The 20661-nt window shown below is 46.1% G+C and overlaps 1 protein-coding gene across 10 annotated transcripts in view; it reads right to left on the bottom strand.

Annotated features, from left to right (window-relative positions):
- The window catches only part of RTEL1 (regulator of telomere elongation helicase 1), a 441366-nt gene that overhangs the window by 38671 nt on the left and 382034 nt on the right, over positions 1 to 20661 (bottom strand). For 7 of the 10 annotated variants that reach the window (XM_068262473.1, XM_068262475.1, XM_068262472.1 and 4 more), the window contains exon 36: positions 17573 to 20182. In XM_068262473.1, coding sequence (XP_068118574.1) covers positions 20078 to 20182 — 105 coding nt within the window. In that variant the 3' untranslated portion in view covers positions 17573 to 20077. Of the gene's footprint in view, positions 1 to 15498; positions 15728 to 17572; positions 20183 to 20661 lie in introns of those variants that run through there. The other 3 variants (XR_011025113.1, XR_011025114.1, XM_068262471.1) reach the window with 3 other exon arrangements.

Here is a 20661-nt window from a genome sequence, read left to right as displayed (position 1 = left end):
CTTGACCACCCCCAGAGTCCAACTAAAAACCTTTGGAGCCAGAGCTTTCTATCAAGACCTAAATGGCGTCTTCATGCTCCGGCCCTCGGCGCCTCCCACGATGCGCTCCACGCGCCGGTCACGTGACTTCAAACACTTTCTCCTTCCGGGTTGAAGGAGAAAGTGTTTGGAGTCACATGATGCGCGTGGACCGCATCGTGGGAGGCGCCGAGGGACAGAGCAAGAAGACGTCATTTAGGTAAGATTGACCACCCCCTGCCCACCCCCCGCCCAGCTTTACTGGGAGATATCCGGATATAACTATCCTGGTATCTCCCGAATTCGGAGTTGAGCATGCCAATCAGTGCCAATCTACAAAACATCAGCATTGCAGTCTGGGAACCTCTAACCTGCCAAACATGTCACTGCAAATCTGTGTACACCAGCCACAAAAGAAGGGTTGATTAAAGCTATAATACAGGAGGTGGTGCAAACACTTCCATGATAGAGAAGACTGAGCAATCAGTGCTATAGAGGGAGACAGAGAGCAATGCAGTTAAACAGAATCCTGAATGGCATATGCTATCATATAGGAGACAGAGTGACCACTACCATAATACAGAAGACTGAGTGATTCATATTCTCATACAAGAGAGTGTTTGAACATTGCTGTGCAGAGCAGGATTACCCACAAGGCAACCTAGGCATGTGCCTGGAGCCTAATGGGTGTCAGGGGGCCCAACTGCCACCGTGTCAAAATTATCTGACCCCGCTCTCATCTCAGATTGATAAAGAGAAGCTTAATCCAAAGCTACTATCTTGCCAAGGGCCCCATTTCATCTTAATAATCAGTCTCTATTGCCGTGATACAGATAGCTGAGTGACGAGTGCTACGATATAGGAGACACTGGCCACTGCCATAAGACCAAATAAACAATCATGGAAGGCTGAGTGAGCAGAACCGTGGTACAAATAACATGGGGCATAGAGTGGCCACTTTCAAAAGACTAACTACTACCTAGCACACACAGGAGAATGATCACTGTTCTGTAGACTGTGTATGTCTGACAAGTCCGCTAACAAACTCAAAATGGAATGGGCACGATAAAGCTTAGTTTGTAGCATACATGTAGGAAACCGTGACATAACAAAAATTAAAAGTCTAGATTGTTCTGTAAAAATTGAAAAACCATTAAAGTGGACCTGAACTCTTGCACAGCACACAATGAAAAGTCTTTGTTCCACATATAGTTGCTGAAAAAATGCTCTGTGTTGTGGTAGTTTAGCTAGATCAAAGTGTCTAATTAGTTCTCATCAGCAGCTGCGAGGTGGACCCTTTCAGTTCTCCCTGGAAAGTAAAACCAGCTCGTACACTTCCGTTTTTTTAGGATTTTCATAAATTGTAACTAATGACCTTTTTCCATAAAGGTTATCATGCTGTGGCTAATCTTTTACAGCAGAGAGGAAGTTCTCCTCTACAGATAAAATGTAACCTGCCCTTCACCCTGTGAAAGAGTGATCTCACACCAACCGAGCCCCTACAAACACAATCCAGCAACAGACCTTTAAAGTCTATGACATGGCCAATAAGATACTCCCCTCCACCTCTTGGAAACATTTCACCCCCTTATGGCAACAACCCTAGATTGCCAGAACTTTGAAATCTCGATAATACTGGGTTATGGGCAGAAAGAGGAATTATGTACCTTGGTCAACTTTTCAAAATACCCAATTGGTCACATTCAGCACATTCCAGAACCAATACCCCTTATCCACTATACACATGTACATGTATCACCAATTGCATCATGCTCTCGGAGTACACAGTTCTCCTTGGGATTCCCTTACACCGGCACTTCCTTGATTACTGAATACTAAAAATGGCCCAATCAATCATCACATAGGCTTCCTTCATTCATTATTTGTTGAACACCTAGCTAAAGTGGTGGAAAATTCAATGGACAAATGGACAGCTGGGGGTACAGTTAGATGCTGAGGAAGGGGAGGAATGCCTGTTCACCCCTAGACAAGTATCAACTTGTGTAAAAGACAGACTAACCCAACTCTATGTCTAAAGCCTCATCTACACATGTAGATGAGGCAGTGATGTGGCTTATCAATCGAGCCACTGATGCGGCTCGATTGATAAGATCCGACAGGTCGGATCTTGCCACCGCCGATTCCAGGCTCGTTCCCCACGAGGGGACAATGGCAGGGAATCGAGCGGAAGATAAGCAGCGCCGGGCGGGGACGAGGGCGGATCGAATCCGACGCGGACGTGGCGGGTACGCGCAGGGATGCGGAAGAGGCGATCGAATCGTGTAGATGAGGCTATACACCAATGCTACCTCACTCCCGCTAGTATCTCCAAACTTGCTCTTTACACCTTCAACTTGTGTCCAAGGTGTACCCTACCCAACCCTTCCTTCCTCCACTTGCTGTGGCAGAACCCACCAGTAGCCAACTTCTGGAAAAAGGTGCTCAACACCCTGCACGATTGTATGGGCTCACCGGTTTCTCTTGACCTTAGAATATGGTGGTTGTGTCCCAAGACTTGTAAGATTTTGGACTAGAGTATACCAGGTAGTATACACTACCATTAAATTCCAGATTCACATTTGCCAGAAGTTGCTCTATTAGGGTTAAAGCCTCCTGAGATTTATACCTCTCAGTATGCTCTACTCATGCAAGTATATTTAGCTGCCAAAAGAGTGATTGCTCACTTCTGGAAAACTCCCACGTTAGCGTTTGCCACATTTCAAACAACTTAAAGCGGATCCGAGATGAAAAACTAACTATAACAAGTAACTTGTCTATATATCTTATCTAAAGTTTAGATAGTTTACCCAGCAAATCTAGCTGCAAACAGCTTCAACAGTTTATGATTTTCCTGTGATACAATGACAGCAGCCATGTTTTGTTTGTCACATTACACACAGGCAATCTGATAGCATCTCCAACCCTCAGCCTGTGACAGTTTCACCCCCCTCCTCCCCGCTGCCTCTGAAATCACTGGCTAGTAACCGCCTCCTCCTCCTGCCCAGACTGAGATCCCATAAGCCCTTGCTACAGTGGCAAGGCACTCTGAAAAAGCTGTGGGCGAGGCTTGTTTAGTTTATAGGGAATTAGAGTATTAAAGAAAGACAAAAAAAGTATTTGGCTTGAGGAATGCCCTATAAACTATAAGTAAGGAACACAATTATGCAATGAGTAAAAGTTTATCTCGGATCCACTTTAAAGGCATACTGTAGGGGGGGGTGGGGGTCGGAGAAAAAATGAATTGAACTTACCTGGGGCTTCTAATGGTCCCCCGCAGTCGTCCTGTGTCCGCGCAGCCACTCACCGATACTCCGGCCCCACCTCTGGTTCATTTCTGGAATTTCAGACTTTAAAGTCTGAAAACCACTGCGCCTGCTTTGCCATGTCCTCACTCCCACAAATGTATCCAGGAGCGTACTGCGCAGGCCCAGTATGGTCTGTGCCTGCGCAGTACGCTCCTGGTGACATCAGCGGGAGCGAGGACACGGCAACGCAGGCGCAGTGGTTTTCAGACGTTAAAGTCAGAAATTCCAGAAGTGAATCGGAGGCGGGAGCATCGGTGAGTGGCTGCGCGGGCACAGGATGTATGCAGGGGACCATTAGAAGCCAGTAAGTTCTTAAAGAGAACCCGAGGTGTGTTTAAAGAATGTTATCTGCATACAGAGGCTGGATCTGCCTATACAGCCCAGCCTCTGTTGCTATCCCAAACCCCACTAAGGTCCCCCCTGCACTCTGCAATCCCTCATAAATCACAGCTGTGCTGTGAGGCTGTGTTTACATCTGTAGTGTCAGTCTCAGCTGCTCCCCCGCCTCCTGCATAGCTCCTGTCCCTGCCCCCGTCCCTTCCCTCCTATCAGCAGGGAGGGAAGGGATGCAGGCGGGGACTGGAGTTCTGCAGGAGGAGGGGAGAGCAGCAGACTGACACTATAGAGATAAACACAGCCAGCTCTGACAAGCTGTTTGTCAGCAGCATGACTGTGATTTATGAAGGATTGCAGAGTGCAGGGGGACCTTAAGGGGGTTTTGGGATAGCAACAGAGGCTGGGCTGTATAGGCAGATCCAGCCTCTGTATGCAGATAATATTCTTCAAACCCACCTCGGGTTCTCTTTAATAAGTTCAACTCATTTTCCCCCGACCCCCTACAGTATTCCTTTAAGTAGCTCTCTTTGCTTTGATAGGATCAAAGCTATACTGGAGGACACCCTTCCAAGATTTGAGAAAGTATGGAAGCCCTACTTCCTCAACTACTCACACTGCCTTCCACAGTCTCTTCTTGAGGTACAATGGGAATGGTTACCCCCGTGGGTCCCCAATGGATTCTATTAAGACGATGATTAAACCTATGGCAGCTTGGCAGACTACCTCTTTCTTTCCCCTCTTTTTTCTCGCCTATCCTTTTTAATTTCGACTGAATGGGTTTTACTCCACGCAAGATATAGCGCATTATTTTATATTGTTTATTCTTTTGATAAACATGATGGCCCATATGCAAGTCACTTTTTCACCTAAGTTTTCTCCTAAGTGATATTTTCACAACTTGTAAAAAAAATCCCTTTTACACCCCCAGCCAACAAACAAATACTTGAAACTTTTTGGTACTTTTTCCATTGCAAAGTGCTATAAAGTTACTTTAAATTGAAGATGAAAAATTATCTCCTAGGAGAAAACTCAGGAGAAAAAGTGAATTGCATATGGCCCGATATGTTTGCTCTTTACTTAGTGGAATTTCATTTTATTTCGATTGTCTTATTTATTTGTACTAACGGGTTATAAGATGGCAAAGTACCTTTTTTCTAGATCTACTGACCCACCGATACTGCTTGGTGGTTCCAAGAAGCAAGACATTTGTCTTAAAGAGAATCTGTATTGTTAAAATCTCACAAAAGTAAACATACCAGTGCGTTAAGGGACATCTCCTATTACCCTCTGTCACAATTTCGCCGCTCCCCGCCGCACTAAAAGTGGTTAAAAACAGTTTTAAAAAGTTTGTTTATAAACAAACAAAATGGCCACCAAAACAGGAAGTAGGTTGATGTACAGTATGTCCACACATAGAAAATACATCCATACACAAGCAGGCTGTATACAGCCTTCCTTTTGAATCTCAAGAGATCATTTGTGTGTTTCTTTCCCCCCTGAGGGGGGAGTGCATAGCAGAACCACAACACTGAAGAACTTGGCAGCCTTCCAGACACAGGCTGACAAGTCTGACAAGGGAAAGATACATTGATTTATTACAGAGACTGTGATAGTACAAAGTGCTGCAGTAAGCCAGAACACATTAGAATAGCTTTTGGAACTTGTAGGATGATAAAAAACAGGATGCAATTTTTGTTACGGAGTCTCTTTAAGTGTTATCTCTACTTTTTAAACGAGGTTTTCACTTTCTGGGAGAGAATGAGTAGGACCAAAAGAGTGATTCATTAACCTATTCAGTTGATGAAGGCAAAGCTTGCTAGTGCATGTTGCCTTCAAGCCCAATGATCAACTAATACAAGCGCTAAAAAATTCCTAAGATTTTTGTAAGTTAAGAAAAAAAAAAAAAGCAATGAGAAAATTCTTGTACTAAGTCACAGCTAAATGATTAAGGCATCTGTGTTATTTATAAAATCCATTTAGTTTGGGAGTTCAAAGCAAATATTGGCATGGATGTTATGCCTAAGAGCGGAACACGCATAGCCAATGCTAATGACGCATGATGAATTCACTTGTTTATAAAACAATTGTAGTATGGCAGACGAGTGCTCCAAATCATGACATTGGCAAAAATGCGGAGTCATTTTATTGAGTAACTCGAATAAGTTCTCATCTTTTTTGGGTATGTTGAAACGATCATAACTTTTTAAATATAACAAACCACTAATCTGGGAACTCCGAAGTCCAGAATTTCTTCACTGTCTACTCATGTTCATTACTCATTTGTTGGTCTTTGAGGTTCTGGCACTCAAAGGATAAATGAACTGTAAATTCTTGGATGTGGAGAAACTTAGTTTGCAATTGCTTTGCAAAACCAGCAAAGAAATGTAATGAAATTTCAACTTGATAAGCAAGCAACATCTTGATATACAAGCACAGTACCTTTATGCGCCTTTTGTAACCCATTACGTTTTGGCACTGCAGTTTTGTACTTAATGTTACCTGATGTGGGGAAGAAAAAAAAAGTGTATACATACCTGGAGCTTCCTCCATCCAGAGCCGGCCTTTGGGGGTGGCAAGTGGGGCAATTGCTCCAGGCCCCGCACCCTCTGCTGCGGTGGGGAGAGCAGGCATAGTTGCTAAAACTCACATTTCTTCTGCTGATCATCGCAGCTTCCATCTCCTCCTCTCCCAGCATCTGTGTATTGGTAACAGCGCCCCCTGTGATGACGTGACCGCATGTCACCACAGGGGGCGCTGTTACCAATACACAGATGCCGGGACAGGAAGGAGATGGAAGCTGCAATGATCAGCAGAAGAAATGTGAGTTTTAACTTCAATGCCCGCTCTCCCCACCACTGCAGCCACTTGCCAATCTAACCTTTAGGCTGCTTTCACAGTGAGACGTTACAGGCGCATGTTATTGCAGCCTGTAACGCTCCCCAACGCACAGCAATGTAACTGCAATGGGCTGTTCACAGTGCCCACGTTGCGTTACATTGTAACGCTGCACATCAATCTAAAGTGCAGCATGCTACGGCGTTAGAGCGGCTTTGCTGCGTTAGCCTGCTTGCACAGACGCAGTGATTAGCCACATGGCTAATTAATATTCATTGCACTGTGCTGACGTCACTGGCGGGACCACGTGATGCGGAGTATTCCGCTCACGTGGTCTCCACCAGCGCATGCGTACTATAGTACGCATCACGGACACATCAAAGAGCTGGTTAACGCAGCTCTTTGCGAACGTCCTCTGCCACCACCACCATGCGTTGCGTTAGGTGCACGTTATGCGACCTTAACGTAGCACCTAACGTGGCATCTTAGTGTGAAAGAAGCCTTACTCAAGGAACCTACCTATCTAATCTGTACTGCAGGGCATCTACCTATCTAATCTATACTGCAGGCGTGTGTGCGTGCGTCTCTTGGCCCAGCATACTCTAAGGCCGCCTCTGCTCCAGCCCACATCAGGCGGATAGCTCACTTGTCACTTACCAGCTGTGGAGTAGGTCAGCATTGAGGCAGGGAGTTGTGTGTATGAGTCGGGGTTTTCTGTCCAGAGCATCTCCAACATCCATGGACATAGCTATCACACCTGCGACCTCTGCCATTGCAGGGGGGCCCAGAGGCTTTGGGGGCCCCTCCTCCTCCTTCTACGCAACCGCAAGTGCTGCCAATTAACAAAGAAACCTCCCCATTCACTCATAAAAACCGTGTACCGGAGCGTGTGTAATTTTTCCCTGCTTTCGGATGCTGCTTCTCAGCAGAACACTCTCTGCTGCCATTCTACGGCTCCTGATCCTGTGTATTTTGGGGACAAAGAGGGCCCCATGCTATCATTTTTCCAGGGGGGCCCTGTTAAGTCTATTTACGCCCCTTGGAACATCACTTAAGATGTGCTGCAGCCACCAGGGGGAGCTCTTCTGTATAACAGTATACAGATTTTCACATCTAAAGGGATGCAGAAAAGCCTCAGAAAATGTCACCTTCCCCCGCTCTGTTACAGTGAAGTCACGCCTTCCACCATGTTGGGCCAAATCAGCTTGAGAAGCAGGGCTGTGTGTGGCTCTCTCTATTGGCTGCCTGGCTCTCCCTATTGGCTATCTGTCAATATTACCGCATGGAGAGAGCATGGAGAAAGTGAGTTATCGGCTGCTATGAACTGGAGAAAAATATCAAACACTTTTGCCTGATTTACCGAATGCTGTAACCTTTGTGGATTGCAATTTCTTGAGGCATTTACTGCACAAGTCAGTAATGTGTTCTAGTTGGTAATTCTAATTTTCTGTGTGGTAATAGGGTTAGTGAATTGTAATTTGGGAAGGTGATCAGTAAAATCAGCTGTTTTCAGCATTACCGAATGTGGTAATGCTTAGTGAATTGGGGCCAATGGGCCACCTTTATTAATACCGCAGTAGGTGATGTTCTGCAGGGAAGAAAACCCCCTTTGCTGATGTAAGAGGTAAAGTGCCATGCGTGGCACAGAGACAGCAGGCTGGGAATTCACAAAGTGACTGTAGGCCATTGTAAGTCAGCTTTACACTTTTCATTACTAGCAAACAGCGGGAGATGCTGCAGGTTTTGGCAGGGATTTTTTTCCCCTAAAATACCCTTGTAAGCTCAAACAAATATTACATGTATTTTTTATCTTGGTGGAGGCTGAGGATAGCTATGGACTTGGACAGCGGGGTGTTGTTTTGGGAGTAAGTAAGAACACAGCAGAAGAATAAGTTGCTGGAAAAGCTATGCAAATTACAACACTGGATTTTAAAGTGAACCTTAACTGTAGGGAAAAAAAACCAAACGAGTTTAAAAAGACCCTGATTACAGGACGACTTCAGCCTGAAGTCGTTAGGTCTGCTTCCCGGCGCGTATAGCACCATTGCACCGACCAGCTACGCGCCATCATGTCAGCTGGCGTGAGAGTCCTGCGCAGGACTCTCACACTGGCCGGCGTGATGACGCTTAGCCAGCTAACGAAATGGCGCTATACACGGAAGCGGGAAGCAAACCCCATGACTTAAAGCTAAAGTCATCCTATAACCGGAGCCGGGACCAGGGAAGGAGCTAGGAGGATGCCAGGGGACCTAGTGGCCTATGGTGGGCTGGAGAAGGCCCCAGGTTAGTGTACGTTTTGTTTTTATCATCTGCTCAGGATCCCTTTAACTTACCTGGGGCTTTTACCAGCTCCCTGCAGCCTCCCTGTGCCCGCGCCATGACAAAGCGATCCTCCGATCCCCCATGGCGACCCTCTGCCACTTGGATGCATGGCCCTGGTCCATGCGCCTCCTAATTGTACTGTCATGGACAGGAGCGCTCTGCGTGTGCGCAGTATGAAAATTATTTGTCCCTCGCTGCTGAGACTACAAACGGTCCAAGAGGATGCATATTTAATGCAAATCAATAGTTGACCAAGCGGTCTCTATGCTGGGTGTACCCGGATAGGGTGATGTATTGCCAATCTATTGTCACATCTGTTGGAAATTTTGATGAGTTATATTAAACACAGAGGTGTGCATTTAACTGGTGCCCACATGCTTTTTTACTGTCTATTGCAGGCATGGGCAAACTTGGCCCTCCAGCTGTTGAGGAACTACAAGTCCCACAATGCATTGCAGGAGTCTGACAGCCACAGTCATGACTCATAAAGGCAAATGCATTGTGGGATTTGTAGTTCCTTAACAGCTGGAGGGCCAAGTTTTCCCATGCCTGGTCTATTGGAACTGTGATTTGTCTATCTTAGCCGTGGAAACACAGAGCATTTGCAAAAGCTGTGTTTTACAGAAAGTATTCTCAAGAGGACCGTTTTGGGTGCATGAACTACTGTTTCTTCTGCCAAGTTGTTTAGTATGAAAATTCTCTACGGCAATGCGCAGAACACGTGAGTGGCTCATCGACACTGCCAGTCAGACAGCCGGGAGAGGGTCGCTGCGGGGGGACTGGAGGGACACTTAGTGACTTTGTGGGCACAGGGTGGCTGCAGGTGGTAGAAGCCCCAGGTAAGTGAAATGTATGGCTACCTCTGTATGGAGCAACTGGCCAGAGCCTGGGCCTTTGCAGCCTGTCCAGAAATCCATCCCTGCCTGTAATCGAACAATGCTGTGGTTCGGTCAATTTCCCTACTGGAATCTATTGAAAATCAAATCAATGTGCTGTGTGTGGTAGGAATCAATTCTGTACATGTATAGCCAGCCTAACAGGCAATTCATAAAATCTGTCTCTGTGTAAACATTTGTCATTCTGAGAAAGCACTGTTGGTTCACCCCCTCATTTGTGAGCAAGGCAGGGAGAGCAGATATGGGAAAGGCGTGGGAACTCCGCATACGGCTTCAGGCTAGAACGTGCAAGTCTTCTCTTTTGTATTCACATTAAGAATTCCTCACCTGCCCATCACGTGTGTAGGCTACTACCTGTATTAGTAAATGACACATCCGAAACACGCAAGGCCCACGTAGGCAGCACAGGCCACGTCAGAAACCTGCATGCCACCCCAGCAGAATGCTAACCACTACAATGGGGAGGAATGCAAATTTAAAATGGGAAGTGGGTTGAGTCCACATTACGGCAGTGAAGCAAGGAATGTTTTTGCTCTGTGCCATTCACGTTTGTTTGACAGTGTGACAATGAAGTGCTTTGAATGTTTACATGCCTTTTAAGGAAGTAGGGAGGAGGCGGAGTAGATGCTAGAAACTATGACCCCTATTTTTATCTTCAAAGGGAAATATTCCATTTCTGACATTACTAAGGGCTGGTTCAGACGGACGTCTGCATGGCGTCACATTTAGGGGCGTTGCGGCGGCTGCACGGTCAGGCTTTCAGTAGCCTTCGCGTCGCGTTCCGATGTGGTCGCGTTTTTTCTTCCCTTAGGGGGACATTAGCCGCCGCGGTTGGCCGCCCCCTGGAAGCGACATGTCGCTTCCAGGGGGAGCTCGACCGCTAGCGAAAATTGGGACCCGAACGCCGCAATCGTGTAAACGCGTGCAAACGCTTGGTGTAGACGCTCCCATTCACTTGAATGGGAGCGTTTACCACGACGTTCCGAACACTTGCGGTAAACGCTCCGCAAGCGCCCATCTGAACCAGCCCTAAATGAAAGGTAAACTTGCGACAACATAAAGACAGCCATTGCTGACCTGAAAAGGTCAGACTGGAATGCAGATCCATGGGGCGATGTTTTCTCACAATCATTGAGAACATTAAATAAGGAGTTTCTGAGAACTAGTGGGAGGAAGCTTTTATCGGGAGGGAAATATTGCAGTTGAACGACACTGCAGAACTCTCACAAAATCTTGGCCGAGGACAGTGGCCTTTGTATGAGCTTTGACTTTCTGCTGCGTTTGCCAGGTCTCATCTATAGAAATTAGAGATCAAGATACAATCGGAAAATCTGCAACAGCAATAGCTGATAAGCCTTCCAAGCAAAGTGAAACACAGTCTGTTAAGCCGTTCAGTTTCTTTGTACTAACCAATCATTGTCAATAGAAGTTTAGAAGTTGTTATAAGAAAATAGAATGCAACATAAGGAGCATAATGCATTCTATTTTCTTCTTGGCTTAGTTCCATCACTTTTAACATTGCTGTGGGAATACCTAGTACCCTTCTGATGCTAGGCCCCACCACAGACAGCCTTCCCTGTATGTTGGGCAAGATGATGTTGTTGCACACGGAGAATGTGATGGGGAAGCTCATGAGACAGTAAGATGCAAGTATGGGAGGGGGTTAACTACTTCAATACAGTTTTAAGGACGGAAATATATATATATATGTATTTATTTTTTACAAGGTTTCCTACCCCCTCGATGGGTGGCAAGGCTGCATAATACAGATCTTCTAAGCTTTAGTGAAGATCGTCTACCCCCCCCCCCCCCCCCCCCCCCCATGTAACAGGATAATCTATGATGCAGCTAGGGGTGTGGCCACTGGCCAGTGTGGAAGGAGGTGTGACATGAGCAAGAGGAATTACGCATTAGGCCACACAGCTTTAAAAAGTCATGATGCGTTCATATAAAATTAATCCAAAAGTTACGTTTGTTATCACGCTTATATTAGCTTGTAATTTGCTTATTTGCCTTGGCCATTTCCCATTTGGACTGGTTGTTTTTGGCGCTAGGGATTTTCGCACCCACACAACAGTAATTATAATACAGAAAAACCCGTTGTCCAATAACCAGTAATGTCATCTAACCAGCAGAGCAGAAGTGCTTCAAATCCCAGGCTCCATTCCTCCCAAAACCTCCCCAAGGCTTGGCCAGCTCTCCAGGGTCTGGGCAAGGGCTTCAAGAAGGCAAAATTTCAGTGTAGTTAGACTACCATGCTGATCTGCAGCACCCACGACCGCCAACTCCTAACAGAGGCCCTGGCTTCAGATAAGCATCTAGGGCACAAGCTGCAGATCCATCAGCAGCTCTCCCCCCTGCTCCCACTATCCTGGTGGTCTTCCATCTCCCATATATACCCCCCAGGGCAAAGATATGCAGTGTTTATCACTACTGCACTGCCCACTGCTCCCAAATCCTGGTGGTCCTCCATCTCCCATACACAGTATGCCCCCCTAGGGCAAAGATATGCAGTGTCCATCACTACAGCACTGCTCCCACTATCCCCGTGGTCCTCCATTTCCCATTTACAGTATGTCCCCCTAGGGCAAAAATATGCAGTGTCCATCACCTCAGCCCTCCACACTGCTCCCACTATTCCAGTGGTCTTCCATCTCCCATACATGCCGCCCTAGGGCAAAGATATGTAGTGTCCATCACTACAGCACTCCCCACTTCTCCCACTATCCCGGTGGTCTTCCATATCTTATATATGTCCCCCTATAGCAAAGATATGCAGTCCATCACTATAGCACACCACACTGCTCCCACTTAACATTAACCTCCTTAGTGGTAATCACGAGTTCAGCTCGGGGTAGGAAAAACATGCTAGGAGTGGTGTCGCTGAGCTTAAATCATGGTAGCCGGGAGGTCTGTGCAGAGCAATGTGCGCAGGGGACGTTTTAACTCATCACCCGGGGAATCCCAACGTCGGCCGTCATTCTACTTCCTCTCCTCCGAGGCTCTGCTTCCTCCTGGTGAGATCACTGTCTGTCGTCATGACGACAGCCGGCAATCTCACTATAAGGTTACAGTACCACCCGAAGGATGGAGGGAAAACTGCAGCGCTGGATCCCAGGGAGGTGAGTGAGTGCTGGGCTGCTGCAGAACTCCCTAACAGCATGATTTTTTCCCAAGTATGAGGATCTAAAATCATGCAAAAAACTTGCATCGCTTTTAGACCCTAAAATCCGAAATGAATCAGACCCCCAAGGGGGTTACCCTCCTAAGCGGTATGCCCGACACTGTGTCGGGCATTCCGCTCAAGAGGTTTTGCTGGCCTCAGGAGTCCCATTGTATAAAGCTTTTAGGTTATATGCCTGCATAAGGCATTAGCTAGCACTTGGCTAGCTAGTATAAGTGTTCACAACCCCCCGATCCAGCCACATATACATTACCCAGCCTGGCTCCAGCGATGGCGCAGCCTCCCCACATAGCTTCGGTCTTCTCTATGGGGAGGATCGGGACTGCGCATGACGTCGGTGAAGTCATGTACGATCCTCCTCATAGAGTAGCCCGGAGCTGTGCGAGGAGGCTGCTGCGATCACTGGATAGAGGCTGGGTAATGTATAAGCACGGGGATCGGGGGGTTGTGAACACTTGTACTAGCTAGCCAAGTGCTAGCTAACACCTTATGCAGGCATATAACCTAAACGTTTTATACGGGGGGACTCAGGCTAGCAAAACCTCCTGGGCAGTATAACGAGGTTAATAGAGTTCAGGGTATGTAGAATATATACTGTGAGTTATAGTACTTTTTTAGCTAGGCCTATTTTTAACATTGGCTCTCAAGCAACCAGAAAATAAATGTATTTGGCATCATAGCTGAGGTACACGGGGTTTCACTGTAGCAATGAGGTGTTTTTCAGGGGAATATATATACATAGGAGGTGTTTCTGATGGTGAAACCAGAATGATTACTGTAAAAGTGGATAGCCTGAAAAATCTACTAAATTCTATGTGTCACTACAGGGCCTCTTTCATGTAAAAAATGATGTAAGGTATAGAAAGAGCTAATGTTAAAGAGACACTGAAGTCTCCTTAAAATCACGTTTTTATTTTAAAAATCTCTTAAGCATGTTTGCCCTAACTAAAACGCCACATCCCTGCGGCTGAAATCTAACTAAATCCCCCCAAACTTCAGTGAGAGGCAGGGCTTTCAGCTGCAGCTCTGCCTCTCCACGCCACTATCAGCGTGTATCTCCGCCTCCAACGCCCTTCTCAGTCTTCCTTCACTGAGAGGGGCGGGGGAGAGGCAGAGATACGCGCTGATAGACGCGTGGAGAGGCAGAGCTGCAGCTGAAAGCTCTGCCTCTCACGGAAGCTGGGGGGGATTTAGTTAGATTTCAGCCGCGGGGATGTGGCGTTTTAGTTAGGGCGGAGTTTGGGGGGATTTAGTTTGATTTCAGCCGCGGGGATGCAGTGTTTTAGTTAGGGCAAACATAGGTAAGAGGTTTTTAAAATAAAAATGTGATTTTAAGGAGACTTTAGAGTCTCTTTAAAGGAGTCATCAGGGGATATTTAAGAAAATGAGTGGTACTTACCGGGGGCTTCCTCCAGCTCCAAGTTCCCAGGACGTCCCTCACCGCAGCTCTGCCTTCAGCCGTTCGCCGCAGGTCCGTCCGGGACCCGCTCCGGCCCACGTGGCGGTGAATGACAGCGCCGCTCGCGCAGGCGCAGTACCTAGAGGTCGCTCTGACGTCATCGCCGGGGACCGGGACGGACCTGCGGCGAACGGCTGAAGGCAGAGCTGCGGTGAGGGACGTCCTGGGAGCTTGGAGCTGGAGGAAGCCCCCGGTAAGTAGCACTCATTTTTTTAAATATCTCCTGATGACTCCTTTAAGACACCTGAAGTGAGAGGTATATGGAGGCTGCCATATTTAATTATTTTTAAACAATACCTGTTACCTGGCTGTCTTGCTGATCTATTTGGCTGCAGACTGGCTGCAAACAAGCAAGCATCTTATCTGCATGCTTGTTCCTGGACTATGGCTTAAGGTGTTCACTAATGATACAATCTTAATAGATAAACCTTATTAAAAGGTATGTAGAAGGCAGGTAAACTGAAACCAGGCAATCTGCATTGTTTAAAATGAAATAAATGTCAGCCTCCATATACCTCTGACTTCAGGTGTGCTTTAAAGAGGAACTTTATACCAGGATTGAACTTCATCCCAATCAGTAGCCACTATCCCTTTCCCATGAGAAATCTTTACCTTTTCTCGAATAGATCATCAGGGAGGGGGGAGGTCTGTATGGCTGGTATTGTATTGAAACCCCTCCCACAGTGTGATGTCATGACCATGGCCCTGACAGTTTGCGGTCTGTGACCCTCGTTGCATTGTGGGAAATAACATCTTTTTCCAACTGCCAAGCAAGCAGTATCTCCCTCTGCATAGAACTCTCAGTAACGAACATTCCGTACAAATCAACTGGCAGAACTAAAGATGTCACCACCAGTGATAAAATTCAGAATGTAAATCAGGGAGAGGAAAGATTTTACAACGAGCAAACACTGACTAAATAATCTATAAATGATATAGTAAAAGATAAGTCATTTTATTCATTATGTTATTTTCACTGCAGTTCCTAAGGTTCGGTAAGCCACAGGGAGGGGTCCTGAAAGGAATAATTTACTAACCTGAAATGGCAGAAAGTATTAGTGGTGGCATCTTATCTTTGCTGATCAGATTCTCGAGGTGAAATTAGCAGTGCCAGGATAAAACGTACCATCCCCGTCCTGTTTCCGTATCGGTTCTGAGTCTACATCGCTCTCCATTCTAGAATGGTTCATTACGGCAGCAGCATGGGAAACTAAGCAAGGGAATTCCTGATTCATTCAAAAGCTGAAACTTTATTGGATTTCTTATGGAGTTCATTTGACTTCTGAGCAACTGTCATGTCAACTCTGCCGCTCATACAAGACTGCGGTATCATGCTTGCGTAAAATCACACAGCTTCTCGGCCAGGCTCCTTCTAAAGGAATGACACAACTTTGTATGAAATAATTTATTACATCTTTGCATAAACACTGACATAATACAAAATCAATAAAACCATTCCATGCCTCTGGTGACATCTGTATTGTCCAGGAAAACAAATCAGTCATCGCTATTTTCACTGTGGGTCAAAAAGTGATTATCTGCGGTAGACTGTTCCAGAATCGATAAAGGCACATTCAGGCGTGATATTAGAACTAGAAAAATATTTTTTTTTAAAAAAAGGTCTGGCAGGGGAATTTTTTTTGGGTTGATGTACCAGTAAAAGTATAAGGACCCATATCCCTTAACCCGTCCCAACCCTATGTGAGGCCCAGTGCACACCAAAAACCTCCAGCAGATTTGCAAAACGCTAGAGGTTTTTGAAGCAGATTTCAGAGCCATTCTAGGCATGTTTAGAGAGGATTTCTAAACATGCCTAGGGTTTTTGGGAGTGATTTTGTGTAGTAGATTACATATATTGTTACAGTAAAGCTGTTACTGAACAGATTTTGTAACAAAAACGCCTGGAAAACCGCCCTGATCTAGCGTTTTTCAGAGCAGTTTTCCACTTTCCTATACTTTACATTGAGGCAGAAACGTATCTGCTGCAGGAGCCATGTTTGTGGTTTGCTAAAAACCTCAAACCGCTTGTGTGCACCATCCCATAGAGACACATTAGCCAAGCGTTTTCACAAGCGGCAGCGGTTTTGAAAACGCTACCAAAAACGCCTGGTGTGCACCAGCCCTCAAATGTCCGACATTAGTCTTTTCCAGCACAGGGCCAAAGTAATCCGACCAAAAAAAACTAAGGGGTGATGTTGCCGGATAAAATCCGGTGCAGCAACGTCCCCTTCCGACACAAAATGTAAATATCACATGGGTGCATTTGGGCTCGTCACTAGGGGCACCATTGCTGATCTAGTCCGGCACAGCGTCATTCTATGTGGGTCAAAGTCCCCTCTGGCACAACACTCAGCCGTGCAATGGGGAGGAGCTACAATGTATGAGCTGGCACCTCTCCCCTGATACCAGGTCGCCTTCTCACTCTAGTGTGAGATGGTAGAGACCCTCTGCATCCTCACCACTACGTTCTGGATCGTGAAAGCCCGGTTCACACTTGCGTTGCAGTGGCAAACGGATCCGTTTGAGCGGACGGATGCGAATGGATCCATAGGTTAACATTGGATCCATTCCCTTCCGATCCAGGAACGGACCGTTTTTTAACTCTAATGTGAACTGGGCCTTAGATGTAATTCGGCTGCCAGTTCTGTGACTTCATATTTTCCAAATGGAGTTTCTCTGGAAAGTTTGCATCCAGAATGAACAATGTCCAAGTATTGACCTAGTCTCCTTTACGAACAATGATAAATCTGGAAGACCTAATAAGAGGTCATAAAACGTGCGCGTGACCGTGACAAATACCTCAGACACCAGGGAGGAAATGTATCACCATTAATCCGTACCAATAAACATAAATAGCAGCCATAAATTCCAGTGGGACAGTTTTATCTGCAGTCCAATATATTCAACCCCTAAAAACAAAATAAGGTTGTGGTGAGTTTTACTCACCTGGGGCTTCTACCAGCCCCCTGCAGCTGTCCGGTGCCCACGTAGTCTCACTCGGATCCTCCTGGCCCTGTCGGCAGCCACTTCCGGTTTCGCCGACAGGCCTGGGAACATGAGTGATTCTTTGCATTCCTGGCCGCAATAGCGCCCTCTATACTGCTATTGCGGCCAGTAATGCAAAGAATCACTCGCGTTCCCAGGCCTGTCTCCGAAAACGGAAGTGGCTGCCAGCGGGGTACAGGAGCAACGGAGTGAGACTGCGTGGGCACCGGACAGCTGCAGGGGGCTGGTAGAAGCCCCAAGACCCCCGTTCCCATGAGAAATCTTTACCTTTTCTTGAATAGATCACCAGGGACATCTGTGTGGTTGATATATTCATACTGTGAACCACGTTACATTGTGGGAAATAACGGCTATTGCAAACTGACAAGCAGTATCGCTCTCTGCACATATATTTTTTTTTTGAAAAACAAAAACCATCTTTGTGCGCAAGGGTCAGGAACCTTTTTGGCTGAGAAAATGTAATTCTGTGGGAGCCATACAATATTTTTCGAAATGGCACAGTGTGCATGTCCAGCAGTGGGCTCACGTCCCTGTTGCCATGGTGATGTGTACACAGTTGATCCTCCGGGCAGCGGAAGTGTCAGACACGTCTTCAGCTTCTCTTGGGTTTCAGCAATCAGCAATTTTCCCGAGAGCAAGAGAGGAGAAATACCGACTAACAGCTTGTACAATTAGCTACTGATTTGTTTGTGAGCCAGATGTAGCCATCAAAACAGCCACATCTGGCTTCCGAGCCATAGGTTTACTACCCCTGTTTTAGCCTATCACATTGTTAGTGGGTGTGTTTATAGATAAGGGCAGTTTGCGCCAGCAATTTACCAGCAGTTAAGATGCTAACCAACTAGATATCGGAATTACACGGCGAGTATCAACCATTTCTTCATCTTTTTTTTTTCTCACTTTGAAATGTCTGGATTTATTTTTTTCCCCCCTACTTCTATCTTCCAGTAAAGTTCCTCTTTCAGGTTCACTTGCAAAAGATGAGATATGGATAAAATAAATGAATAGCAACTGAAAATGTTGTCATCTCTGTCAGATTCCACATAACTCACAGAAACCGAAACTAAGAAGAAAAAAAAGATGAGTGTCGGGATCCAGCTGGTTGTCACAAGGGGCAGCTGCATGATGTCACACTCCTCTCTGTGCCTTGCCTTGTGCTTTCCCTATCACACAGCCATCTTAAAGTGGACCTGAACCCCTGCACAGGACAGAAGGAAAACCTGCAGAAATGTACCCTGTATGTATTCAGAGAGTTTAGCCTGTCCAATGCCCCCTCATCTGTGATTGATCTCAACTGTAATTTGATTTCTCAGCTGTGTCAACTGACTGACATGGCAGATAAGCTCATTAGAAAGCACAGGATGTTAACAATATGTCACACACTGTAGACACAAGTAGACACACTGCAGATTTATTGCAGGAATTGTGTCAGCTGTAACAAAGAAATGTTTTTCTTTAAAGGTTATATTATGCTGTTGCGTATCTTTTGCAGCAGATAGGAAGTTCTGTGTTCAGGTCCGCTTTAAAGTGTTGCTGAACTTATCTTTGGATGCTTTAACATTATCTAATTTATTGAATTGGGGTGCCCAAACATTACTCAATACTGTGGGCCAATTGGCCTCCCGATTGCATAACATATTAAAGCTAGCGTGGAGTAGTGTGACTACAAGTGTACAGGCTTCCACGGAACTTGGAAAAATAGCTTTTAAAAGAGCGATGACTGGGTACTGCCTGCGCTTTCCAGCTGGTTATCTCTGAAAGACCTTCCTGTTGGCGTGTGGAAATAAGAGACCCATTGTTCTACACACAGATAAAAGCAGCATACCATTTGTTTGATCAATGACACTAAAACAAACACGTAGACATGACGTGACATCTAGAACCATACCTGCAGGTTCAGAGGATCCTGCTCTGTCTAGGATTGAAAGTGGTACTGAACTCTAAAAAATGAAAAATCTGAAAAAACTAAACTAAACTTGGTCTGTTGGACAGTTGGGCGCGTTTACGCTGGGAAACAACCAGGCTTCCAAATGATGGCAGGCGGTTTGGACGACAAGTGACACATGCGTGATGTCACGGGGCCGGCAGGGGAGCGGTGCGAACAATGGGATTGGCCAGGCGGGGAATTTGACGTCGCTGAGGCTGAGTAGATCACTTGCGGGTTGGGGGTCGCCGGCTGCTGTAGACACACCTGATTGTCAGCTGAGGTGATCGTTGTCAGCTTCCTTAGCCAACTGAAGTCAGGCGTGTATATTAGGCTTTAGTTAAGAGTAAAAGAAATAACCCGATAAGTCTTTTTTTAGACTTAATCAAAAAAAATGATTGTAAGGTAGGGCTTTATAGATATTACTTTAATAAACAATACGGGGTGTTTCTTTAGATTTTAATTTTTTTTTAGAGTTTAATACCACTTAAAACATAAAAACAACAGACAACAGTGTTAACATCCTCATGGAATATTCTGTGCCAACACCCTGTGCAAAGGATAAAAGAAGCCACTGAATCTCAGTGAATACGCCCTCTTTGCAGAAGAGGAAGTGAGGTCACATCAAGGAGTTAATGGTAGAAAGGCCATAGCCATCTTCAGCAGCATCACTTGGGCTTACAGGTTAACAAAAGAAAAGCCCCGTGGATCGTTGCAGCCAATAACACTAGAGAAACGGCAGAATGTGATTGGCTACTGTGACCAGCGCCGTCACAATCCATTAGAAGCTATTCACTCATCACCAATATCATCCCGGTCACATGGCGTCAAGAAGTACAGTTGACCCAGGGCTCTCATATGAACGCTAGACTGGCAGGCTGGGCATAGTGCATTTTCCTGGAACAAAACATGGGATACCATAGGGTTAGTGGCACACAGAGAGCAGTCGCTGGTGCAAACAACAGAAATGTGAGTACATAGAGTTATGAAGAGGTGCAGCTAATGGGGAGCAGTCCCTACAGCCACAAAGACAAGTACCTCAAAGCTGTGAGGGTTCCCCAACTTTTTATGTTTACTCCCTCTGGTACAGACACCTCCCTTCCTTCCCCCCAACATGTTCAGAAACATTCAGAGCCATGGACTCACAGGACACTCCTCGCTGGGGGCTGCTGCGCATAGCTGCACAGGAGCACATACAAACAGGGCATGCAGTGTGGGCAGAACATGCACTATTGAGCTCCCACTGGAGTGGACAATGGGGACTACAGTACAGAGGGGAGGCCAGGCACGATAAGAGGCCATGCAGTGTCTGGGACCGTACGGATTATACAAGTATGCTTAACATTTAAAATTTGTCTCACTTCTGGTTTACTTTA

Source organism: Hyperolius riggenbachi, chromosome 12, assembly GCF_040937935.1.
Source record: "Hyperolius riggenbachi isolate aHypRig1 chromosome 12, aHypRig1.pri, whole genome shotgun sequence".
Lineage (NCBI taxonomy): Eukaryota > Metazoa > Chordata > Amphibia > Anura > Hyperoliidae > Hyperolius > Hyperolius riggenbachi.
Note: the sequence above shows the minus strand (reverse complement) of the source record. Positions and strands in the feature narration are given on the sequence as shown.